Source organism: Sapajus apella, unplaced genomic scaffold (genome assembly GCF_009761245.1).
Source record: "Sapajus apella isolate SASKATOON/1434 unplaced genomic scaffold, GSC_monkey_1.0 scaffold22, whole genome shotgun sequence".
Classification (NCBI taxonomy): domain Eukaryota; kingdom Metazoa; phylum Chordata; class Mammalia; order Primates; family Cebidae; genus Sapajus; species Sapajus apella.
In genome coordinates, this window is record NW_022436962.1 from 18,723,731 (window position 1) to 18,751,354 (window position 27,624).

The 27,624-nt window shown below is 35.0% G+C and overlaps 1 protein-coding gene across 2 annotated transcripts in view; it reads right to left on the reverse strand.

Moving 5' to 3' along the window:
- USH2A (usherin) overlaps positions 1 to 27,624 on the reverse strand; it is a 763,828-nt gene that overhangs the window by 232,663 nt on the left and 503,541 nt on the right. For both annotated transcript variants that reach the window (XM_032289234.1, XM_032289233.1), the window contains exons 40-43: positions 25,460 to 26,088; positions 15,700 to 16,034; positions 14,668 to 14,790; positions 4,771 to 4,934 (exon numbers count right to left, since the gene is read on the reverse strand). In XM_032289234.1, the coding sequence (XP_032145125.1) occupies positions 4,771 to 4,934; positions 14,668 to 14,790; positions 15,700 to 16,034; positions 25,460 to 26,088 (1,251 nt within the window). The remainder of the gene's footprint in view (positions 1 to 4,770; positions 4,935 to 14,667; positions 14,791 to 15,699; positions 16,035 to 25,459; positions 26,089 to 27,624) is intronic.

Sequence of the window (27,624 nt, forward strand, 5' to 3'; positions counted from 1 at the left end):
AGAACATGATCATGTCCATACTTCAGTCCAGGGAAAGGACTAAAAGAGAAGAAGTAGGCAGACACACAATGTTTTCCGGCTAACACCCAAAAAAATGTACATTGTCTTTCACTTTCTATTGACACAAACACACTCTACTGGTATTTCACCTGGCCATGACTAATTGCAAGAGAGGTTAGTAAATGCAGTCATTAGATACGGGAGAAGGCTATCACTAAAAGAAAAAGGAGACAATGGATGCCATGCAATAGTTAATAGTTGTCACCAATTTAACTAGATTTTAAAAATTTCTAATTTTAGCCAATCAGTTAATTATAAAATAATATATGTTCTTTATACATCTTCAACTCACTGTAGAAATGCTTTTATCTGAATAGCCTTGCAAAATCAACTTCCAACCTTTTACTAGACATAGCTTCAGTTCTAAATATGTTTTATAAAATGTTATTGAAAGGACCATGCACATTTTAGAAATAGAATAATACTTCATACAAATACTAAATGATTACTTATTGTTAAACATATATTATTTTATTTTGTTCCTAATACATTTTAGGGCAGTTATTCTTATGATCTTCATATTTCAGATTAGAAAACTGGAACACAGGTGATGTTTTAGGTCATAGTGCCAAAACATATTGGTGCTGGGATTCAAATTGAAGTATTCCTGATCCTAAAGCCTATTTTAAAAATTATTTATTCATATGGCTGTATACACTGTTGGCCATTGTCATTTTTGTAATTAGAAGAATTTGAAACCTTGAGTATAGATGGAATCACCAACAGGAGAATAGGACTATGACAGGAAGACTCAGGAAGGAACTTTGAGAAACGTCTTTATTTAAGGGATGAGAAGTAGTTGGTAAGAAGAGGAGAGTAATGATTCTTGGGGGAGATTTAGTCAGTAAGGAATCATTCACAATGCTGGATAATGGAGGAACACAGTAGGACGGCTTTGAGAAGAGAGTTTTGAAACGGGTCATTAGGTGATAATTAATGACTTCAAGAAAACCACATAGAGTACAAGAAAAGAGGGACAGACTACAACAGTGCACAAAGACTGAGAAGGAAGACAATGGAAAAGGCAGATGTGGTCTCTTCTATTTGATAATTAGAGACATGGAAAAGGGAACAGAGGAACAAAGTGAAGCAACAATGGTAGGTGCTTTTTAGAAGAGATGAGATTTGGAATTATCTCCAGATATTGCCATCATAATCGGATAAATTCAAGCAAAGTCAGATATTCTTCCAGCTATCAAACCTGGTAGTTTCTGATTAAGAGATCAGGATGAGATAAATGCTTTTTCTGTGGTTTTAAATTTGCTCTGTTAATGGTGATACCTTCATATTTTGTGAATTTTCCAGAGAGATCACTGAGATATTATAGTGCAGGAATCAAGTCATAATCTTTGTACTCCAGTGCTCAGAACAGAGAAAGTAATAAGTAAATATATCTGTAAGGAAGGAAGGAAAAAAGAAAGAGAGAGGAAGGTAGAGGAAGAGAAATAGACAAATGGCCTTGGATGGTTGTGCATGGCTGTAATTCCAGTATTTTGGGAGGCCAAGGAGGGAGATCACTTGAGCCCATTAGTTCGAGACTAGTCTAAGCAACATAGGGAGAACCTGTCTCTACAAAAAAATAAAAAATAAAAAACAGAGAAAGAGAGAAGATGGAAAAAAGAGGAGGGAAAGAGCAAGAGCAGCAGGATTATATGATACATGATATGAGCATCTGAAGGTTGGGGTGAGCTCTGGATGAACAGTAAAGTGGACAATATTTGGATGATTTTTCATTTCCTCTTTTTCAAAGCATTGCCCACTCACTCCCTCTTTTATTGCTCTTTTCTGGCCACCACTGACTTATTTAGGGAGTCACCTTCAGAGGAGGCACTACCTCTCCACTGTACTCCCTTTTGTGGGAGTTTTCTCATTTTGTCTTTTATATTAGACTGAGCAGTCAAATGATAAGGATCCTATTAAATCCTTCTTGTTATAGTGCTAATGACCATTAGGGCTAAATGCGTGAGAAATACAAAATTTGATGCCTGAGTCCTAAGTTTGAGTTTGGGAGGTGGTACTTACTTTCTGTAATTTTTGGTAAGATACTAAAGGTCAGTTTCTATCTCATCGTGCTTTTCTGAGGATTGTATAAAATAAATTTAAGTGAGGTGTTTTTCTTCCTATAAAAAAGTGATTTTTCAAAATTACAATATAATTTAACATTGGTGTATTTTATTTAGGGCAATACACTTTTTATCATCATATAAAGCAGGGATAAACACCTCCTATGTCTAGGGACACCAGGAAGATGAGGACTGGGTCAGATTTTTAGGGCATGATCTGTTTAAAGGGGCAGTCAGTTCCAGCTGATAGTTTCCTTCCAGAAATGTGGGTATTGTTTGACCCCATCATTTGATTTGTCAAGTGAATCTCCAAATCATCTTTATGTATAATTACTAAATGTTTGCAAATATTATTATTTCTGATATTGCAGGCAAAGCAGCGTATGGAAGCTGGAGAAGGAAGGAAATATGGCCTCTGTGTTGTCAGTTTGCAGCATCTGCCCTTCAAAAATGAACTGAAGTAACACAGGGATGCCTTTATCTCACATATCATGTATGTGATGTTAATGTTTAAAAGTGCCCCTTCAAAAGTTTTTAATAACTTATCCATGTCAATCTGTAATTGATAAAAATTTACTGGAAACATTTTGCTACCAAAATGGTGTGTACATGGGGAGGGTCATAATAGAGAAAAATCATGCTTAAAAAAAAATTTTCTTTTGGAAGGCAATTTTTAATAAGCAAATATTTATAAATTTAAAACATGATTTTCCACTGCAAAGTATTTCCAATCTACAGGTTTTTTTTGCCTTTGAGAATATTAGACTGAATGCCATGTTTTTCCTACCCAATCAAGACAACAATTTAAAATTAAAATTGTAAAAAAAAATAGGTGACCTTTCACAGAGGATTGACTAGTTAATTTACTTAAGATAGCAGCTTGCACAAAAGAAGAAAATGATAATGCAACAAGCTTTTGCAAGACTGACCCTCTTCTGAGAGTTAACCTTTGTGCTCACAAACTGTTATCTGAAAAATTTCCAAGGTATGAATGGAAATAACAGCAGATTGCATTACCTACATCCCGAAGGTCAGAGGTTCAGAATACCAAGTTAATGAAACTTCAGTGAGCTGCTTCAGATCTATTAGGTTTGTCAGTTTTTATAAGCATGCTTACTTCAGGAATGCAATTATAACATAAAGGACCTATATTGGTGAAAATTCACCAGCCGGATCTTAACAGAAGTATTCAAATGTCAGATGAGCGGTGAGAGCCTACCTTTATCAGTAGGCTTTTAAGATGAATCAGTTGGTGAGGTGGAGTAGAGAGCAAGAGGGAGTTGAATGGAAATATATGTAAAAACATATCCCCAGATAAAAACTTTGTATGTTTCCCAGAGGTGTTTCAGAGGGTAACCATAAGCATCAGTTAACTTGTATTACTCCATTAAAATGGTTTAAGAGATCCCAATACAAGTGTCACAGATCATTAGAAACCTGCAACCTTATAAAAACCCAAGAATGACGTTTTTATTTGTAAGAATGGATTCTTTTGTGGAAACACAGATCAACCTAACCTGCCGATTTAATTTATAATTGATATACTCAGTTCTGGCTGTAAGCACAACTGGTATCACTCAGGTATCTTAAATGAAGTATTTCTCTTCTTAAGCTGTAATCAATCTCAAGGTTGGATCAAAATCACATGGTTACATTGTCCAACCAGTAGTGACTTTTCATCTTTTTATATAATCAATAGATAATTAATTACCCCAGTGAGCAGTACTGGGCCTTTCCTAATCAGATATTTCTCAATTTTTGGTATTATTCTAACATGTTTTGATTAAACTATTTGCCAGATCTCAAGTTATACCTATAAGAATTATATTAATACATATTCTCATGGTAGATTCAGGGTTGTTCTTTTCTGATTGTCATAATGGATCATCACAAATTAACAGAGCACAACAAATTAACATGTTAATACTACCCTACTAATCAGGTAACTGTGATTTTTCAGTTATTGTGGTTTCTAAAGTTGCAGGAACAGATTAGATCACTCTGTGAACTCTTCCAAATGCCTATTATAAAAGTGTTCCAAGCAGGTCCAGGGTCAGACCCTGCATTGTTTTAATAACAAGTGGATCCAGTGGTGATGTCTAGGCTTCCTTTCACTGGATCAAGCTGGAACTCTGTCCATAGCCAGTTTGAAGATGATTCACTGGGAAGAATCTGTTCCATTATTGCAATCCGATTAAATGGTTATTGCTAATGAGTGATGAGTTATAAGATATTAGGGCAGAGCTCTCTGAAGGAAGGTGAACAATAGTACACTGTATCCAATTAACACATGGACATGTCTATCACAATTGCCTGGTGTGACAGAAATTACATTGTTCATGCACAGGGAATGACAGAGGGGAGAGCAGGAGGTCCAAAAAGAATGTCAAAGTAGGAGAGAGTTTGCCTCTCAAGAAGGGCACAGGGACCTCAGAGTTTTAATGTGTCCATTTTTAATTTATTTGGGTGCTAATAAAAATGGCCCTTCCAAAGTTTTCAATGACTTAGTCTTGCCAATCTGTGATTGGTAATAATGTACCAGTAACTCTTACCTACCAAAATGATGTGTACATGGGGAGGGTCATAGTAAAGACTATGCTTTTAAAACTACACAACGTGTAAACACAGGTATGAGAAGCTTACTTACTTGGTTTAGCCCACCTCACGTCGATGGCTGTGTGGTTAAGAACACTCACAGTGAGATTGGTTCCTCTCTCTGGAAGACCAGCTAACGTCGTCACGGTCACTTCTTGGCTCGGTGTAAAACCCACACTGTTGTGTACGAAGAGCATATATTCATAGGTTGTAAACCTAAAAGGTTGTTTTGTTAAAAAAAAAAAGTATATGAGTTTCTACTTTATATAAAATCTAATAAATAATTTTCTTTTTTTTTCACAAAATACAGGATTTCCTTCCAACCCTCCACAAAATACTGTTTTCTTTTCCTTTCTAGAAAATACATTATTTTATTTTCCCTCCTTTACACAATACATATCATTAATTTTGTGACTTGCCCGCCTTAACCAAAGTGTCAGGGAAATATTTTGTTAGGAATGCTGAACAAACATTGCCATTGAAAACAAATGTGGTTTATCATTTTCTTATTCTTATTGTTCTCAGAAGTGGTGAGGATTACAGCTCAATTCAAGATGCAATTACAAGTCAGGCAACCTGCCAGCTTTCTATCTGAATTTGATCCGGAGAGTTTTATGCTCTTCTTTTCGGAAACTCATCCATTTTCAGATATCAGAATCCCTCATCACCATTTTCTTCCTATACCTATGCTTCTTTCCCATAATCTCACTGCAGACAGATAAACCCCTAAATTAAATTGTAACTGTGACCAAAGTGTACAACATTCTCCCACAGAGAGTTCTGCTACAGTGAACTGTATTTTGCCATAGTGTGAACATATTTCCTTGAGTCAATATACTGGAAACTGAATATTACTTTGCAGAAGGCAAAAGCTGACAAGATGATGTGAGATGAGGAGGACTTTTCAAGTCATATATTAAATTGACAATAAAGTCACCTTTTTTTTTTTTTTTTTTTTTTTTTACCACTTTTGGGCAGAAGACCATCAGGTTCCTTTGTTTGGTTCAGAAACTGCCTGTGTAAGAAAATGCTTTTCACAGATACAGGCTACGGCTGGACAATAGATCAAGATACTTGCTTAAACATGTTGTGTAACAAAGGACCAACCCAGAGGCATCCAGGACACAGGGCAAACACTGGCCTCAGATCATTACCTAATTTGGATTTATTAGATGATCAAGGATACCTCACCTCCCATTCAAGGACCATAGTATTTGTCTCAATATGTCACAATCTCTGCTGTGATGATGCAAAGGTGGTAGGGCAGGGGTAGGTAGGTGCCATTTGCAGGATTGTGCTAAATTATTTGACCAAAATTGTATCAGGATCCTCAGAGCATATTGCTACCACCTAGGTAGAAGCAATCTGCTTGACTTATCCTGTTTCTTCTTCACAGCCCACAGATATGCAGGCTTCAGCATGAGCCACATTGAAGGGTGTTGCTCTATTGTACCTACAGGTAAAACTTGTGATTTTTTGAGTTTATCTATTTCTTTTAAAAAAGTGCTCATATTAGATCTTCTATATCTCCCTGCTTTACTCTCTCTTCTCAGGATTTATTGTCTCTTTTTTTCTTCTTCTTTGTCTGCTGTAATGGGTTGAATTGTAGCCTTCAAAAAGATATTTTGAGGCCCAAACCCCTGGTCCCTGTGAATGTGACCTTATTGGGAGATTGGGTCTTTGTAGATGTAATCAAGTTAAGATGAGGTCATACTGGATTAGGGAGGACCAGCAATTTGATGCTGATGTCTTTGGAAGAAAAAAGAGAGGGAAGTTTTATAGACACATATATACACACAGGGAGATCATGGCCACGTAAAAACAGAAACAGAAATTGGAGTTATGCTGTCGCAAGCCAAGGAACGCCTAGGGCTACCAGAAGTTAGAACAGGCAAAATATGGGTTCTTCTATAGAGCTTTGGGAAAGAGTCTGGCCAAGAAGACAATTTGGTTTGCAATTCTAATATCCAGACCTGTGAGAGAATAAATTTCTGTTGGTTTAAGCCACCCAGTATGTGGTGCTTTGTTATTACAGCCCTGGAAAATAAATACATATGCTTTTTAGCAAGTGCTAAATAGTCCATATGATCCAGAGAACTTAAAAATAATGATAGTTACTTAATAGCTCTCAGGCATTTTCAACAGATGTTAACCCATTCATTCCTCACAAAACTCTATAAGCTGCTATTACAATACCTATTTTGAAAATGAGAAAAACAAGGCTCAAAGAGATAAATAACTTGTTCAGGTCATTGAGATAGTAAGTAGGAGGATTGGGATGCAAATATAGGCAGTCTGATTCCAGAGCTTGCTCTTTTAACCGTGATGCTATACTGCCAACATAATAATGATAATAATAATAGTAATAATAACAATCATAATGATAATCTGGTCTGTCCATACGTGGATGATGTCATATCACTAGGGCTTGACCTTGCATTATTTTTCTAGCAGAGGGGACAGATTTTTGCTTACACATCCAAACAGTCTGGCCAAATTTCCTTTGCAACCAATTGTATGAATATGAAGGATGGTGAGTCGGGGTTAAGAGGGTAGCAAGCCTATGACAATGGAATGAAATGAAGCTAATGGCTCACAAGGGAATTGAACCAGCGACCTTGGCTTCATTAGCTCTCTCCCTGGGTAAAATACTTTAATTATATTTTACTTCATAAAATGGCTTAAAAGAAATGTAGCTACAGTCTGGTTATCTAATCTCCCCTTCTATAATATGTAATTTTTTCTTCCACATGTCTATGCTATTACACAATTAATAATCTTTATGGGTTTCGAGTGGTACCACATTTGTGGTTCTTTTCTACATGTGAAATTAACAAGATCAGGTGGCACTAAAAGAGTTGATTACAAGTAAATACTATAGGGGTTTAGTTCTTATAATACTTTAAGGGGTTTCACCATAATTTAGGTATGGTGAAATATACAATTTACAACTACAAAACTCAGGCCACATAGATACATACAATTGTGATGCCTGTTTTCAAGGCGGTTCTAACATTTTAGAGTAAGAGATGGCTTTTGAGTTTACCTGCTTCAAGTAATAAAGTGTCTGCTACATCTTATAAACAAATAAACCCAGAGACCTTGAGAAATCAAGTGGATTTGCGTAAGTTTGCACAACTAGTTAATAGGGCTAGCTGGGCATCTAGTTTCTTCATTTCCAATATGACATTATTTCTACTTTTTAAAAATTTAATTGAGAAATCAGTAGATATTTCATTTGATGCTGTTCATTTGTCTTTTGTACTTTCTTTAACTTTCGTTGTTAAGTTAAATTTCTAAGGAAACAAGATCTTGAATTCTCTTAAATACTGAAATGTACTGTTTTCATTTCATCTGAATTCCACTCTGTGTTTAGTAAGAATATACACCTATGGCTTTTCTATGTATATATGTTGATTCATATTTCACCACTTCATACCAAAAAAAGAATGTATTAATTGGCTTGAAGTGGTTTTCCACTCACTCTATGTATATTGTTTTCAAATGGACTTACATATAGATTGTTGATATCAAATGGGACATTTCATTTAATAAATGATAAAATAATACATTTGAAAACAACAGTGCTAGATCAATTAACATATACTCATGACAAAACTTATGTCTATCAATCAATTTCTTCTCTAAATACAAATTGTGTTCTCTAGGCATGACTTGAAAAGTGTCCATTTCAAACTCTGTAGGAAACAGCTTTTGCAATGTAAGTAGTCCAAGTAAGTGAATACTTATTTTGCATCTATGATGTAGCCAGTAAGACCAATTGTTTGTAGGTCCATTTAGGAATACTTGGGCTATTACAATAGTTTTTCTCTGAATGACTCATTTGCTTGAGACCATCCTCCGGTCTCTCCCTCCCCCACTCCCCAAACAGCAGATGGTAAACTTTGTTATGGTATAGACATGACTATGGTATTTTCACTCATAAAAAATAATGTGTGTTAAAATCTTACTTGTGGAACAATATTCATTTCAAGGTTCAGTTGTTATTACTCCAATGAATTAAAAAACTAGATTATGTTTAAATGATGTAGTTTTAATTTGTTTATTTATAGAATAGATAATTTTATAAATGAATGAATAGGTGCTTCACAGTTATTTAAGCATTCAGTCTCAAAAGTTTCAGGTCACTTATATAATTTGTTAGGTTAGTGGGATAAAAATCACCTGTCCAATAGAAAAAATATCTCTGCTGAAACTTAGCAAAGTGCTCCTTTTAAAAATATATTGAAAACAAATTATATCACTTTTTCATATATAATACATCACTTCTTTCATTCATTTGTTCATTCATTTAATATTTATTGGCTGTTACCAATATGCCAGATGTTAAAAATAATAAAATTGTTATCTGTCCACCTGGAGCCACAGGGTATAAAAAATTTTACAGAAATATATTTTTAAATGAGAACATCTAAAATATTTATTCATTTATTCCTTTTTCTTTGAACACACATCAGATGAAGCATACTGCTCCTTCCATCTTCAAATCTTTTGTGAGAACAGCAAACAAAGAAAAATGCAATACTGTTTCTATTACTTAAGTCTAAGGCTATTAAAGTTTTCAGTTGATGGTAGGCACTTAAAAAAAAATCTACTTGTTGATTCTAAAAATGGTATTGAAGATTTTTGCTTCGAAAATTGTAAAGTAATGTTTAACATGCTTGAATATTTTTGTAATATGAGACATTTTAGATTGTGAGTGAAAGTTGAGGCTGTTGTGTTTCTGTAGCTATCTGTACTTACACTACCAGAACTGTCAGACCTAAGGTAATTTTGCTATAATTTCAATCTTTGTTCTACTTTGTCATCAACATGAGAAAGAAAGAGAGACAATAAAAGTAGTTTTTTTTTTTTTTTTTTTTCTAAGAAAACAATAGGGGTAAAACCCTCCTATAACAAAACACATCCTTCTGGATTTAGAAGCTCATTTTTCATCAGTGATAGAGTTTTGATATTTGTCCCCTCCAAACTCATGTTGAAATGTGATCACCAATGTTGGATGTTGGCCCTAGTGGGAGGTATTTGGGTCATGGGGGTGAATCACTTATGAATGGCTTGGTGTCATCCTGTGGTAATGAGTGAGTTCTCACACTATTAGCTCGGGCGAGGGCTGGTTGTTTAAGAGCATGGCACTCCTTCCATTGCCCTCGTGATCTCTCTCTTGCCATGTGACATGCCTGCTCCCTCTTCACCTTCCACCATGGGTAAAAGCTCCCTGAAGCCTTCACCAGAGGAAGATGCTGGCACCAAGCTTCTTGTACAGCCTGCAGAAATGTGGGCCAAGTAAATTTTTCTTTATACATTATCCAGTTTGAGGTGTTCCTTTACAGCAAGCAAAATGAGCTAATACAATGGGCTAATACTTAATATGATGACACAGAAAAGAACAGCATCAGGGAAATGTAAAGCATTGAAAAAAATCCAATGGGGAAAGCACTGTGGCCAATTTAATTTGAATGTGAAATACATTTTTACTCATTTTGAATTAAGTACATGGCTATGAGATGGCATACCAGTGTTGACAGAAGTTGGCTTTCATTACTATTTTTATTCACATTCACATGTTAAGGAAGAAACTAACAGGAGCTACCTCATCTAGGTAGTCATGGGAGAAGCCTTCCTTTCACTTGCCTTTCTATGTACAAAGTTAACTTCTTTACTTAATAGTTACAACCTGAAATTATTTATGTTATAGAAACATGTGACATGGAACTGAGCCAGTCTTCCATACTAGCAAAGATGAAGATGTCATTGATACACATTTAATCTCATTACAAAGGAGGAGGAATATAAATATAAAAAGTTATATTCTTTTGAATATGATACCTCACAGAAATGGCATCCTCTTTTAGGACTTGACACATCTTTATTTTAGTAGATTTAAAAATATATACGAAAATATATGTCAATAAGATTTAAACTTAGAATTTATGATAATTTAGCTTAAGTATTTAAATCTTAAACAAGTCTTATCCTTCCTTCTTTGAAAACTAAAACAAAAATGTGTTAATTCTGAATGTTTTAATTTAAATGTACTACAATTAGGGGATTCTCGAGGAATCACAGAGGTCTCCATCCAAACTGTCATTGGAAAAAAAAAAAACACTCTGAGAAATTTATAAATAATTAAAAGGAAGAGCAATTAGAACATACCTCCATTCATAAACTTAAAGCAAATTTATAAATCTCAATTATAATCTGCAAGGCAATGTTTTCTCTGTAATAGTAAAATAACCCTCTTCTTTCTTATATCTTGTTCTTCCTTCTTTAAATCCACAGTGAAAAGAAGAACATGCTGCATTATATTCTTAGCAGTTTTATCTGACCACTTATGAACCAAGGCAGTGTTGTTAGGTGCTGAAAATTGTGAGGGTAGATTGATGCTTAAAATGAAGGAGGTCATCGCCCTCTTGTTAAACCCTGCCTGACTCACATCGGCAGCTTCAGATGATAACAGCACGTTCACCAGTTTTTCCAAGTGATGAAAATGTCAGGAAACCCAAAGTTATAGTTCCCCCAACAACCATAACTTGGCCACTTTGCACAGAATTATTAAGGAAGAAAAGTTAGAAACTGACAAGTAGTATAAACCTGTAGTGATATGGAGTTCGTGTCTACACAGACAGAGCAAAATTCAATAATGAGGTAACTAGCTGTGCAATTTAAATAAAAATTACTCCTTATGTAATGTAATCATAAGAGCAAAAAGTATTTTTTGTTAGAATTAAATTATCTGGATAATTGGCTTGAGACTGCTTTGTACATGGAGATAAAGAAAAATTAACTACTAGAGTGATCTAAATTTCTAAATATAATGATATTTTAAATTAAATTGGTGCTTTTCTGTACATTATAAATACATATTAGCCAAAATAGACCACTTAAACTAGGAAATTGGCTTCAACTTATATTTACTGTCACAAATATATTCATAAAGAGATGTCTAGTGAATCTTAATTTTACTCTTTATATCAAGAGAAGTGCCATTTAAAAGCTGATTCTAAATGTAGCTATGGTGATATTCAAGTCAAGATGGTAAGAAACACTTCAGTGCTCTCTTTATTTATGCAGATGTTACGTTAAGAAGGAAATTGGGATGGTAGACTCTGGGGAGAATAGGACATTACATAATCCTCCCAAAGTTATTAGAATTCAATTAAAAACCCAAGAAAACATACCTGGCCAAACAAATAAATCAACAAAACAAATACAGGCCAAAGGAAGGGGTACGGAGGGACCGTAACACAGGTGCACAGCAACACATGATGAATACTCAGCTTTGTCCCCCTCTGCAATTTGAGAGACCACTAGCTGGCCAGCAGGAACCAGGAGCCCCAGCTATTGCCAAGGTGGCCAGTGGCACCATCTGATCAAACAAGATCACTTCCTTTAAACAAAAAAACATGGCCCCCACCAGGGGACCAAATTTTGGTTTTCTCTCATGTTTGGGAGACACAAGACACTCCCCCTTGGGCTAAAGGCACTCCTAGCTTTTTTGGACTTATAAAGGATAGAAAGAGAGATTCTCGTAGACTCATCCCATTTATTCTGAATGCTAAGAAGAAATGCTTTTTTTTTTTTTCTACAAGTTGTATATAAGTTGTAGCTGTTATTTGAATAAGTAAAAAATCTTCGCAAGTCCTACCAGAAAGAAAATGGCATTTGGCTTATGAAACTAGTCAAAATATCCCCCCAACACAGTTTTGTTATCTGCACCCTTCCCTTCTGGGAGCAGCTGTCATGGGTGTGTTTATGTCAATTCATGTTTCAATTTAAGTTGTAGAAATTCACTTTATTTCTTTCCTGAAACCTTAGATTTGAACTTCTCATTAAGAATCTTTAGAGGAATCAATAAAAATTCAAAACTAAGTTTATGGCCTTGGTCCCAATTATTTAATGTTTTCATTTCTTGTGTAAAGAAACAAAATTAACTTTTGGGTACTTACTCTGTGTTTTTGCTGAGTATCTCATGGCTAAAACTCAGATTCAGTAATGTTAAATAGTCAGATTCTATGTATTTTTTGAAATCGTTATATTTAAACACTTAGAGTTCCCAGATCATAGAAAGCTACTATTTGAAATGACTGTTTTAGGCAGAATTGGTGACTTTGTAGATAATTCTGATGATAGCAATTAATACATACAACACACTCTATATGGAGGGACAGGGGAAGGGTTCCTCCTCTAGATTGTGAGTTCTTTGAGGGCAAGGGCTAAGATGCATTTATCTTTTGTTCCTTACCACAGTGCCTCAGCACACAGTAAGCAAAAATAAGCTAAATAAATAAATTTCTTCTACTGAAGTGATAATCAATCGTATAGGGATGCCAAATTAAGTAAGTAACGAATCCAAAGTAGTTGAGAACAGTATAATGACCATGATAATTTAGGATGAGCAACATGGATCTGCTAATAATTGACCAATCTCCACCTATAAAAGTGGTAGTTTCATGTAGTTCATTTTGTTGCTTGATTAGATTTATGTGCTGTCTGTCTCCGAGAATCTTACAAGAACTAGGATGTTTTCCCACCACAACTTTTTAAGAGGACGAGATAATTTTCCTTAGTTTTGTTCATCCTCCTGAGAGAAGAACACTATAGCCAATATTCCTAAGGCACAGAGAAGTGAACTAATTCTTGACTGAATTAATCTATTATTCACTGGAGTATTCAGGAGCAGGGCACTATGTGCTGCTATGTGCCAGGAACTATGCTAGGAACTGAAGACGGAGTCACGAAGATACCACCCCTGCCTTATGGTAGATCTGGTAATATAACGTGGTGTCCAGATAGGCAGTCAGGCCAGTACACTACAATGATAATAGTGATATGTTAGGGGATGTCCTATGGAAATATTACAGAGGAGCTGAATCAGACCAGCAAGAGCGTGAGCAGAAAAGGCTTCCTAGAGGAAGAAATCTCTAGGCTAAGATGTGACAGATGATCTAGTCAGGCAATGGGAAAAGGCAACTATGAGGAAAAGCTGAATGAGCAAGTATCCTATGTTGGAGGTACTGAATGCAATGCAAATGTTGCTGGAATGCAGAGGCCTTGGTAAGAAAGGGGAGGCAAGGCTAGAGTGGTAAACAGGGTTGAGACTACAGCTACCCAGTGGTGGGTCTAGAAGAATAAGGACCTAGATAGAAAAGTTACTGAAAAATATGATTGTTGAGTTTTCATAAAATAACATTCATGTTTTTTGAAATTTAATCACATTGTTTGAACTCATGAAGATTTAGAAGTCATTTAATTCTATAAAATCATCTCATTTTATAGACAACAAAAATAAAGCCCAGGGAAGTTAAGTGATTATTAAGAAATTAAGCTTTGTGGCCTATAACAAAGTTAGTTCTCTAGCACAAGATAGAGCAGAGCCCAGATCTCCTAACCCTCCCATGTATCACTCTTTTCTAGCATCACCCATTAGTCCTTACTTAATGTCTTTGAACTCTAGATTGAATTCTTTCAAGCCCCAATCCAGTTTACTAAATATGTTTTTTTGTGGACTGAATCGATGACTTAGAATCAATTATAAGTCATTATAATTCATTTATAAGTCATTTTCTAGAAATAGCAAACGTTCTACAAGTCCCCAGGAATTTTACCCGTTTTGTATGCGTTCAATATTTCCAAATTCTTCCATTTAGTTTAATGTCTAGATAGAGCTGTGACAAAGGCAATAGGTTAAGGCTTGAACATCTACAAGTTCAACTTCAAATGGCTTATTTTAAGCATGCAGTTAAGATGGAAAACATTAAACATGCTGACTGTTACAGTTCAATGATTAATGCCACAGATAATAAACAAACATGTTTTATTGCATAACTGATAACATGCTCACACAATGAAGACACTAAGATACTCTGAACTATTCAACATGCCCAGAACTAAATGCCAGCATTTGTTTTTATAGTTTTTGTAATCTCACCTGCTAAGACCCTTATCTTCATAAAACCACTGAGTTCCTGAATAAATATTGTGCCACCGATTTAAATCTTCTGGGGGATTTGATGCAAGTGGTTGCTGGATTTTACGTCTCAGAAGCTCATATCTAAAGCAAAAGACATGCAAGAACATCAGGATTATCTCAGCTAATGTTGAGATTACCAAAATTCAGGCTGTTTCGTGGCATGTGCGTGTGATATATGTGTGCAAACATAAAGAATAACATCTTAAGTTTATAGTTATGAGGTTTTTTTCAGATGAACATTTTTTTCTGGATCAAATTCCATATATTTAATATTTTGAAAAATCAGCTACATTCATATTTTACTATTATCTGCAAGAATAATAGCATTTTAGATTTCCTCTGTGTTAGATTTGCCAAATCTTTATTGCTAGTTTCACACAAAGTAGAAATACAAAAAGCTTATCAAGTTAATGGTTTTCTACTGTTATCCGTACTTTATAAACAACGACAATATTATCAGTTTTGTATTCTTGGCCAAGTAACAAGTTTGAATTGTTGCAAAACCATTTCTGAATCACAGCTCTTTCCTTTCATCTTATCTATATCCCTGACCACAGTTTCCATATACTCACAAGTTTTCATATATTAATAATGTGCCAAAGAACTACTGTGTTAGCTTTAGAATTCTGAGGCACATTAGTGCAAATGTATCATATAGAACATACAGGTTCTACATCATATAAAACATCAGGTTTGCCTAACATATAATGAATGTATATGTTGAAAATCAAGTGATGGATTATGCAGGGAATCCTTAGAAAATAGTAATTGTGGTTTCAAGAGTTTTTGGTTCCTCAAATATGATGACTAATTTTCTATTTTGATGAACTTTGATGTTTTCATAAGTTGAAGTGTATGAAAGTTATGAATCAGGGGATATTCAATGCCAAATGAATCCTATGTTCATATGTGAATAAAAAGCCTTCTTCCCTACTTCTTGGAGAGATAAGGACCCTAGCAAAATACAAAATCATAGTCACCCTCTCTTACCTCAAATTCGGTCCATTTGGCTTGGATGGTGGTTGCCAAGAAATCACAACATATGATTCACTTACTGGAATCACTGACAATGGGCCAACATTCTGAGGTATGGTGGGGTGGGTGGTAACATAGGTAGGTAAACTCTCTGTGCACCCTCCAAGGTACCCATTACCCCCTGAGCAAGCAACAATGGTGACAGAATAATTAGTGAAAGGAATCAAATGAGTAACTTTTTGACTTAATACTGTGGAATTCACATTGGTTATCGTGATGTGAGGGTCAGGCATGCGAATCTCATAACTAAGTATGTCTCCGTTCTGGATTAGTGGGGGTTTCCAAGTGACCTGAAATAAAAGATAAAGTTAGAATCAGTGTGATGATACAGGAATAGAGCAACTGAAGTTCACAAGGCCTAGAATTTGCTCTTGTTTTCAGTGAAGTCATTTTCTAAATGCCTACATTCTCCTTAGTGCTTTGCACTAGGCAGTACTGAAGGGTTTAAGATCAATTAGCAGTACACCAGGAGCTAAATGAAATGCTGTTTCTTGGGTTTGGCTTTCAGTCTTGCTACTTTCTGGGATTGTCAGACTAATACACACCTTAGTGATTCATCATCACTGTGGGTGTTCTGAAGGACACAGAGCAAACACATGGAGAATATTCACACATCCACATACTTCAACAGGGTAGCATAGGATTTGATAATTTTCTTCTTTATAACTCAATTAAATGAAGCCTCAGAACTCATTTCTTTGCATTGTTAGTGTGCCGGCTAAACAAGTCACTTTTTCTCAGAGGAAGGGAAAGATACATCATTATTCATATTTTCTGAAGATGCAAAATTGAGTTTCTGAATCTTACTTATATATAACTTATCAAGTAAAGCATTAACAACACAGCCTCTTCTCAGAGATAAGAAACGTGTAGAAAGTTTTGAAAAGGGAAGCCAAAGATGTTTGTGCTTAGCTAACACGTGGACTTGAGCATCAGAAGAAAGAACAACATTTTGTGATAGAATTCTAGAATGTCTGAAGTTTGTTTTCTTTTCTGGCAAAACTGAACAGGAGGATAGTGGTAACACATTCATGTTCTTATGGGAAAAGAGATCCTAAAAAATGTGCACAGGCCGTGACAAAAATCACTTATTTATATGTTATCCAGTTTCCTCTTTTACTGGTACCTTCTAATGCTCCTTAATATCAGGATATATATCTCATGTCCCAAATAGTCTGTAAGCTTCTTCATAACAGGGATAAATTCACTTAGTACCATGTGCACAGAAGTGAAGTTTAGTTAGTAATTGTAGTCATGGTTTGTTAGATGATATTTTTTCTCTAGTTATTTTGAAACCATGAGACAGTTTTCTACAAGGTGACATATTTACATGTACATTTGTAACTCCATGCAAAACAAAGAGGAGTAATATAGAAATTAAGATGTAGAAATACTGACCATAGTTTTCTATTTTAAATCAAGGAGAAAAGGTTTCGTCCAGGAGAACTATGACCTGAGACTTTCTTTAGAGTATTCTTACTAATAGTTGGTGATAAAAAGGGCTGCCACTGTATGTTAGTTGGGCAATTGCTTGATAATTACTTTGGTAATTTATAATTAACAATGGGCCAGTATCTACCAAATTATACCACATGGGATGAAATCATCATTAATCTTAAAAAAGCTTTTTGGAGAGTTCTAAGAAGAGAGGCTGGGATGAAGGGATGCTTTAGATGTGTTCCTTATGAACACAGGGGATTTGTCTGGATATGGAGAATGTTTTTTAAAACATCCAAAACAAGCAAAGGTTGTAGAACAGACAAAGGGCTCTATTTGTTGTGGAGGTGCAATGCTCTCTGTGGACCTGAAAAATGAGTCAATGTCAACTCAGAGGGCTTCTGGGTATTTGTAACATAAATGAAATAAGGAAGAACTATCACAGCTAAATTCAACCTGACTAATCTGAAGAATATGGCTTTCTTGCCTCTTAGACCAGAATGCTTTGAGAGTTCAGGTCAGAGCTTGGCAACACTTTAAAGAATTAATACTTAGGAGATAGTCTGTGTTAGTAGTTGAGCTAACAGGGAATTGATTTGGAACTTGGTATTGAGGCTGAGAAAGAGCATTCATAAGCTAAAAGTTGAATAAGATATCTACCAGCAGAGATTAAGAGATTTGGCATAGTGACTCTGCAGGTAGACATTTCAGGATCTAAAAAACCCCTATTTTTCTACTATAAATGTTTCCATCTGGAAACTATTTTTTATTTTTTAAAAAGTTACAAACTTAGAAAATGTATCTTTTTGACAGCAGTGAGTTAGAAGAAATGAATATTTCTACAGAAAATGTCTAGAACTATATAAAACAACCTCTTGTAACAATGTTGAGACGGAAATTGTCATTACAGTCAGTAGGCCAACAGAAATGGTATGTAATTTGATCACCCTCCTGAAAATATCCTGGAGCCATTATTAAAAATGTATGTGTCTGCCAAGTGTGGTGGCTGTTGCCTGTAATCCCAGCATTTTGGAGGGCTGAGACTGGCGGATCACCTAAGGCTAGGAGTTTGAGGCCTGCTTGGCCAACAGGGCAAAACCCCGTCTCTACTAAAAATACCAAAAACTAGCTCGGTGTCGTGGCAGGCACCTGTAATCCCAGCTACCCAGGAGGCTGAGGCAGTGGAATCACTTGAATTAGGGAAATGGAGGCTGCAGTGAGCAGAGATCGCACCATTGCACTGCAGCCTGGGTAACAAGAGTGAAACTCCATCTAAATCAATCAATCAATTAATCAGTTAGTCCAAGTTTGTTTTTGTTTTTTTCTTTTTAGATGGAGTCTAGCTTTGTTACTCAGGCTGGAGTGCAGTGGTACAATCTCGGCTCACTGCAACCTCCGTCTCCTGGGTTCAAGCAATTCTCCTGCCTCAGCCTCCCAAGTAGCTGGGAATACAGGTGGGCACCACCACTCCTGGCTAATTTTTGTATTTTTAGTAGAGATGGGTTTTGCCCTGTTGGCCAGGCTGGTCTCAAACTCCTGACATCAGGTGATCCACCCGCCTCGGCCTCCCAAAATGCTGGGATTACAGGCATGAGCCACCATGCCCAGATTATGTCCAAGATTTTTAAGGAACCAGTTAACTAAATATTGTATTCTATTCTTTTCTATACTTAAGACCACATTTATTATTATGTGTGTGGTCAAAATATATGAGATTAAAATTTTTAGTTCATTTAATTTCCCATGACCTTTTATATATCCTTTGTACATAAGAAAGATTATGAAATATTGTTGCATTCCCAAAATTTCAGACAAAAGAGCAGGTTATTGGCCTGAATCAGCAAGAAATGTGTTCTCTAAAACAATAATATTATATTAAAACTTTTAAATAGAATTATAGTTTCTCAGTGGAAATAAAATCTTTACTTCGGAGATGGCTTTCCTATCATAATGACTTCTTTTATTTGAGTGGTTCTTAATGATTTAATTTCCATTTTTCCGTTTATTTATTATAGGTCTTCAGAAAATATGACAGGTAAATTGCTGGTTAAGTGTTTAAGAAACCATTGACTTTTAGCAACTCTTTTGCATCCCTGACAAGTCTCTCTTAAAACCTCATGGCACCTTTGAATTTCCCCATTTTAAACAGAAGCTTGGACATGCGGGTTAGTTGATTGGCTTCAGGCTTGAAAACAGTAACACCCAAAAGCATAGTATGCAACTTTCTTACTTCTTTAACTCCATCAAACTACTTTTAAGAGCTTTGTGAATGAGAGCATTTATAAATATTAATATATGGGTTAACAATGGACTAAGAGATGATAAATGTCTCAAAGCTGTACAACTTTAGGCAAAATATTTAACATCTCCAGGCCTTGGAACCCATATGTTTGATATGAAGAGACAATTTTTGCCATCATGTGTAGACATAGGATTGCATAATTCTAAGAGTATTTTGTCAATAGAAGATACAAATGTGTCATAAAGAAATATCATGTGGAAATATTTGACTCTATACAGTGCAGCAATTCCTCTTGTGAGGGACTCCTCTGAAAAATTTATACGGAATAAGATGTGCAATAAATATTTGTTGAAATAAAAATAAAAATAAAGTTGTTTTTCAAAACGTCTTCTTTTAAAAAATATTAATCTTAATTTTTCATTTCAAATATTATATTTGCATTTTTCAATCAGAGAAAGTGTACAAATATATATTAAAGAAACATTAATTGTGGCCTTCACTTCTTCCCTCCCCCTCTCTGTTTTATTTTGTTCAGGTGGAAAGGTAATAGCTTGAAGTTTATTCTTCCATACTTTTTGTATGCTCATACAAGCAAAGCAAATATACTCATACATATGCTAGGTCTCTCACTCTCTTTTTTATTTTTAAAAAACTTTTCACATAAAAAAAGTTCTATACCCCTTATCCTGCAACTTGCTTTTCAGGCTTAATTTATTATGGACACATCCTATTATTTTTTACTGTTGCATAATATTTCTTTCATGGTTGAAAACAAACTGATTGTTAATTCTACTGACATTATTTTACGGCTAAAAATAATATTTGAAAATTTATGCAATATATACTGTTGTGTTTATTTTATATTGGAAAGATTACCAAGGATTATCATGCCAAAAGGAAAATGCATGTTTAATTTTAATTATTATTGATACATCATTTCCTTAAAAAATTGAGGAAATTCACTTTACCACAAACAATGAAATTATTCATGATTTGTGTCTCCACAAACTCTTGAAGTTACTACTTTAATTTTTTTGCCAATATTACTTATTTAATTAATTTTCATTCCTTTGACTTTATGTGAGGTATGAATGCAAAATTAACTGTGGTCTTTGTCATTATTTTTAATGGTAAAAACTGCAATTACTTTTGCACCAACCTAATACATCCTCTTACCTAAATTATTTTCTATTAAAGTATCTTTTATAATAAATTATTAGAAGGTCTATGTATATTTAGGTAAAATTGATTTGTCTGTAATATGTGTTACACATGTACTTTCCCAATCTATCTTTTGTACGTTAAGTTTTTTTTTTTGGTGGGAGCTCCAGTTTATGCCTTGGAAAATCTATCAGATTATTTTCTAGCTACATATAACGTTTTTTAAAAGCCACTGAATGTCTTTTTTTCTTTAAAAAGTACCGTACATTTAGATTACACAAAATTCTTCTTTTGTTTTTTTCTAAGATTTTTACTTTTTTAACATTAACATTTTTAATTTATGGGAATTTAGTTATCATATGATACGATGAAGGGACCTATGTTTTTCCTTACACATGGATAGTCGGTTGGGCTGGTATCATTTTAAAGCAAATCATTCTTCACCAATGAAATAAAATGCAACTTCTACCTACAATAAGCCATTTCAACAAAAAATCGTATCTATATCTAAACTCTCTAGTTGGTTCCAATGACCATTTGTCTTTCTTTACGCCAACACCATATTGTTATAATTCAGTGGCTTTAGAGTAAGTTTACATATGCAAGAGAGTACTACCTCACTATTCTTCCACAATTTTCTAGAATATTTTCAACTGTTTAGTCATCTATACTTTAAGATCATTTTATCCAGCTTCATCCATGAAGCCATCATTCAGCAAACTAACACAGGAATACAAAACCAAATACTGCATGTTCTCACTCATAAGTGGGAGTTGAACAATGAGAACACATGGACACAGGGAGGGGAACATCACACACTGGGGCCTGTCCAGGGGCGTGGGGTAAGGGCAGGGAGAGCATTAGGGCAAGTACCTAATGCATGCAGGGCTTAAAACCTAGAAGAGGGGTTGACAGGTGCAGCAAACCAGCATGGCACAGGTATACCTATGTAACAAATCTGCACATTCTGTACACGTATCCCAGAACTTAAAGTGAAATTTAAAAAAAATCAGTTTTTTTATATAATCAGTTTCATCCAATTTGAAATAAAATAAACAAGAAAACATTGACATTCTGATTTGAATTATGTTCAGTTTATATGTTGACTTTGAAAGGATTGCCTTGTTTTGGAATTAAGTCCTTCTATCCAGGAAGATTACACGTTTTCCATTCATTGCAGTGTAAAGAAGTAGAGGAGTGCATTGGCTCTAGAACCCTATTGCCTGGGTGTGAATTCCAACTCTTACTCTTTAAGTAATCTCATGCAGCTTACTCAGTCCTTCATTCTCAGTTTTCCTGTCGTCAAATGAGAATAAAATAGCATCTATCTGACACAGTTGTAGAAAGAATTAAATGAAAGCAATTTCTAGAACATAATATTAACTCAATGAATTTATCATTTTATTTCCTTCTGTAAAATATTTATACTATTGTCTGTGGTTTATTTTAAGCAGACATCAAACATTGGCCCATCTTTAAAAGTCAATGAGGATGATGATTAGGACTCAACTCCTTTTACTCTGATTCTTATCAAACCCATAAATGAGTGACTCTAAGTGTACATAGAAAGGGAGGGAAGCTACCTATGGTTGTGTTCTGGGTGACACTGCTCTTTGTGGTGCACCTGCCAGGGCTGGTGGCTTCAGCTGTCTGAGCTGAGTGAGGACCCTACTACATAAAAGGAGCTGAAAGCTGCAAGGTTACTCTCTTTTATTCCACTTTACCTGTGAAAAAGTGGACAGGGCATAAGCGTGTAAAGGTTCATGACAGTATCATAAAAGAAGTTTGCTTTTTTGCTGCATCGCAGTCATGCAGCTTATTTATACATATTATTTCTTATCAATCTTCAATGCAAAGCTTCAGTGCAACAGTTTATACATTGACTTTATCCCATTTAAGTACCTTCCTCCTAATCTGATTTTATTTTGACTTTTTGTTAATAATTACTTCTGAATTATGTGTCTTTTTTCTGCATCTATTGATAAAAAAAAACAAACATATGGGCTTTCTACGTTGGTTGATGTAAAAAGCATGTTGATAGATTTGTTTGATGTTGAACCATCCTTACATTTTAAAAATCAAATCAATTTTCTTGGTATAACATTCTTTTTATATACTGCTTAATTGGATAATCTTTTATTTAAAAGTTTTGAATATGTATTCACATATGAAATTAGTCTACAGTTTCATTGAACTGTGCTTTAGGTCTTGGTAGAGCATTTTTAATGAAATGAAATGAATTTTCTTAGGTGATTAAATATCAAATAAAAGTGCACGACTTTCACTTTTTCAGATGTTACAAATCTTCGACATTATGTATTTTTCTTGTAATCACATATGATTTTGAACATATTATTTCATCTACGATGCTGTGGTCTCCAATTTACCCTTCTCAAGGCTCAGATTTATGCCAAGTCATATCACCTCTTTTAGTAGTTACTAATACATTACATTGAATTTGTTTTCTAATTGGTCTAAGTATGTGTAGTCTCTCTTGCTTCCCTATTGGACTGTAATTCTTAAATTCAATAATTCATTGTATAGGAAAAAAACACACTGCACAAAATGAGTAACAGTAAGGTGAAATACCAACTCTGCTCCTTTTATTTTCTCCCACGCTATCGGCTGGCATTTTGTATTTCTCTAAACTCAATTTGTTCTTCTCTCCCAAGTCCTTATCACTTCAGGCATATTATACAGTTATTTGTTTGCATTCTGTCTAAAATGTAATCATCATGAGGCTAGAGACTTTATCTTGATCTCTTCTGTATCCCCACTGCCTAAAAGAGGCACTATTATAAAGACATGCACTCATTTACTGGCGTTCCTTAAATGTCAATAGATCTGAAATTATTATTGTTACTGTTGCTAATATTATTGACAATTTCCTTCATCCATCCTAATACTTGGAACAACCTTCTATGATAAATAACTGAATTAATTTCTTAATAACACATTAATAACTATCCTTCTGTTATTCCACATAAAATATTTTCTATTTGCAATTTTGACTTTTAAGTCTCATGTTTTACAAAGAGAAGTCATTGTTTAGCTGTTATATACCTCTATTTACCAGCTAAGCTATAACATGAGAACACGTACTTTGGTAAAGTTTTAAGATCTTTCTGAACATGTGAGCCAATAACACTGAAGCACCGTATCTTAATACTATTTAAGTAGCATATAGCATTAAATACTAGACTCAGCTGAGTATTACTGTTGATTTTCCTTATTGATACCTTTTTATTTTCTAGTTATGAGAATAAAAAGTATGAATTTTTAGAATATTACTAACATGCAACTTTCATATATTTCAGGCACCTTCATAGAGATATTTAGATTCCTGCCTTGCAGTTACTAATGCCTTGTGGCCTCAAGTGAGTGCCTATGATATTCAGCTTTCTACCCACGCTAATCTAAACTTCTCTACCAAGCTGACAAGCCATATATATTGTTTAATTCCTGGATGATACTACAAAACCACAAAAGCGAAAAAAAATGTGAAGAAAAAGCCAGGCAACTTGTTCTGGGTTCTTGACAGTTTTAATTATTGTATATATATGCTGAATCAAGTAGAATTGTGCACTGAGTTCTTCTTCTTCTGAAAATACTTACTGTTTTTCAGATTGGCCACAATCAGTAATGCCTAGTTATGAGATTTTTATTAGAAATAATCCAGAACAATGTCCATTATGTAGTGTTGCCTTTGTAAAGAGACTGTTTGTTTTATTGCATCATAGTGGGTGATTGGTACTGCTACCAAAGTTTTACAAAATTCCCCCAAGTTTAAAAAAAAGGCATTTCTGAAATGATTACTGACTCTATGCATGGATTTTTTTGTTTTGTTTTTATTTTGAATCAAGGGCAATTCTTTACGTTGCTCAATTCATACAATAAACCTTGTACATTGTGTGCTTAAAATTAATTTCCCATTAGTGTTTAATTAATGGAATTCTATATGCTTTTAATATTTTATATCAAAAATGTGTGTTGCTTTGACCAGTTTCATATTAAAACTGAAAAAGACTTTAAAAAATAGCTTTTAGTTGATAGGTTATATTAAATGTCTTCAACAATTTACACTGTTTAGCATCATCTAGTGTTTGCTTTAGGTCGGGGAGAGAGAACACACAACATAGATTCAAGTAATAATTTCAGCAGATGAACTTTGCTGTTATGTAAATGTCCTTTGTTTTGTGCTCCGGTGAGCAAACTACTGTACCAATGCTTTTGGCAGTAGTACAAGACTGAATCCATGGAAGCATGTGTGTATTTACACAAAAGAGGCTTCTAAGCTACAAAACTCCCTCCTGTTTGGTTACACTAATTTCCCTTGAATGAAGTTTGTATGCCAGCCAAAACAATGGTAGTTATCCTGTCCTCTAGAGTTCATTCCCAATAGAATGAGGGGAATAAATGAACACTTTCTGGATAGTCCGTTAATATGCTCTTTTTATTTCTTTCCCCATTACTTTGATTCTTTGATTATTATAAAATATCAGACTATTGGTAATGGAAAATTTTGTCAATATGCTAATTCATTCCTCCGTATTTTCCCATCTCTTCTCATTTTCTGATCTATTTAAATCTGACGTGGTGGTTAAGCTAAGCATCCCATTGTGGCATTCAAAGTATTTCAGGTGTGCGAGGCAAATGGCAGCATCTCAACAATATAATTAAGGGGATACAGGGAGAAATGAAAAACTGATGTCGAATTTAAGGTAGTTTGGGCCAAAGGCCAAAACCCAGTTTCTCCAGTGAATGCCTAAAACAACAAATGCATTTGTTTAGTCAGTAGATGGCTCTGTTCAACACACAGTCAATCCAGGGTACATTCCTAAGTCTGCAAAGGAGAGAAAATAGTCACTATCTTACCTGGGCTGCATCGGGTCCCAGCACCGTCACCACAGGTGGCTGCACCCCAGCAGGTCGTGAGGGTCTTGTGGTAACTTCTACCCAAGCACTGCTGTTTGTACCTCCATGAAGAGTGCTCATCAGTACCCGATATTCATACTTTGTCCATGGGCTAAGAGCAGAAGTCTTATCAATAAACCTCATGGAATGACTCCTTGGGAGAGTCACCAGGGTAGTAACTTCTTCCTTTCCTTTGACTCTTCTCTCAACTGTGAAATTCTCCACCAAGCCATTGGGGTGGGTAGGGGGTTGCCAAGATATAATTACAGATGTTGGAGTATCAGAGAACAGCTCTGGATTTGGAATCCCTTCTGGTGCCTCTGGGAGTGTCCATACGGTCTGAGACTCTGGCGAAAGGGAACATCCTTTTGAAGTGCAGGCTTCTACCTGAAACTTATAGGCAGTATATGGGTGCAAATGTGTCACTGTGCAATTAGTGACATTTCCAGGAGTTCTCAAGTATAGATGGCCATGTTGATAAATGTTATAATGGGTAATAACCCCATTGCACTTTCTAGGATGCTGCCAGGTGACCAATACCATTCTTGACTTCACATCTAGAAGAACTGGAGGAACTACCGGTCCGGGTTCTGTAAAGTAGAATAAACCCGAAGGTGGTACCTCTTAGAAATGTCGCACATCTCCTCAAAAATAAAGCTAAAATGAGTGGCAATTCTGCTACTAGGGTATGAAAATGAACACTTGGTAAAGGCCAATAAGTAAACAAATAAGTGCCATAAAGACAAGGACTGTGATTGCTTTGCTCATAAATGCATGTGAAATACTTGTTGAATAATAGGAAACTAAAATTGTCATTTTCCTCTCTAAGAGAGCTTTGTCAGAATCATGTCTTTCTATTCACGCCAATGGTTAAAAATATCATGGAGATTAAAAAAAATAAATGTAATAAACATTCAAGAGGGCAGTTGTTACTGAAGTTCTAGCTTCCACTGTATTTTTTTTCTAGAGCCCCAGTAACTAATTCTAATCAATAACACTATCATAACAAACTTGCATATTTTACAGCCCAGTAAAATCCTTCGGCATCTCTCATTATATATTCTATATTATACTCGGTTCTGTTTATCATTCTAATCCATGTTTTGCAATTTATCTACTCCCTGTTAATATTATAGGTGATTTTTTACTGTGGCTGTGACAGAAGCTGCCGATTTAGCTCTTTCACCTACTGATAAATAAACAATGCACAGATCTGACCTTTAGGTTAACAGGTTTTATGCTTGCTCCACTCAGCACTCTAACTGATTCAATTATCATAAAGGTTCAGGAGGCTCCATGAATACTGAAAAAGGCCCACCATATGCCTGCATAGGTGTTGTGGAACAGCAAATATTCTGCAGCCCTCCAGAGAAATTCCTTAATTGTAAATAATTTCACCATGCGACACAATCAAGTCACCTTGAATGCAAACCCCTCAGCCTGCGGAGGCAAAGTGTTATTTAAGCTTTACTGGGCTGCGTTAAATTCTGCAATTTGAAGGGCTGTTAAGTTTTTCAATTGAAATTTCATTTAAAATGCAGGTGCTTTTTATTATATTGAGGCTTTACTGCTCTCTAGGTACAAGCAAGAACATGGTGCAATAACACAAATCTGGCTCAATCACTGATCAGTAACAGCTGTAATTCCAGAACATTTAGCATTCTTATAAACCACAGCCTGAAATCTATAAATTGCTACAACAGATCAAGAAAATACTATATCCCCCTTTTCTGCCCACAGTAACTTTGACATTTATGAGATTTTTCTGTGAACATTAGATTTTATTGAAAATCTTTAAAAAAGATATACTTGGATTTAGTAATTGTTTAAAACATTGCTGATTATGTGTGTGCCTGTGTATGCGATTCAGTGTTACACCAAAGGTTGAAATTTTAAATGCAACCACTGCTTTGCAGGGCCAGTGATTGCAATAATAGTTGGTTATATGGGCATACTTTCACACAACAGGATCCACATATTTGTCACCAACTGGACTGAGGGTAGAATCATAATTACTTTTCGAAGCAAAAGATGTTATAGTGTACTAACCCAAAAATCAAGCTATTTCTGACAATTTGGTAATGTATCCTATTTGAAGGGATATCCCTAAACAAACAAACAAAAAA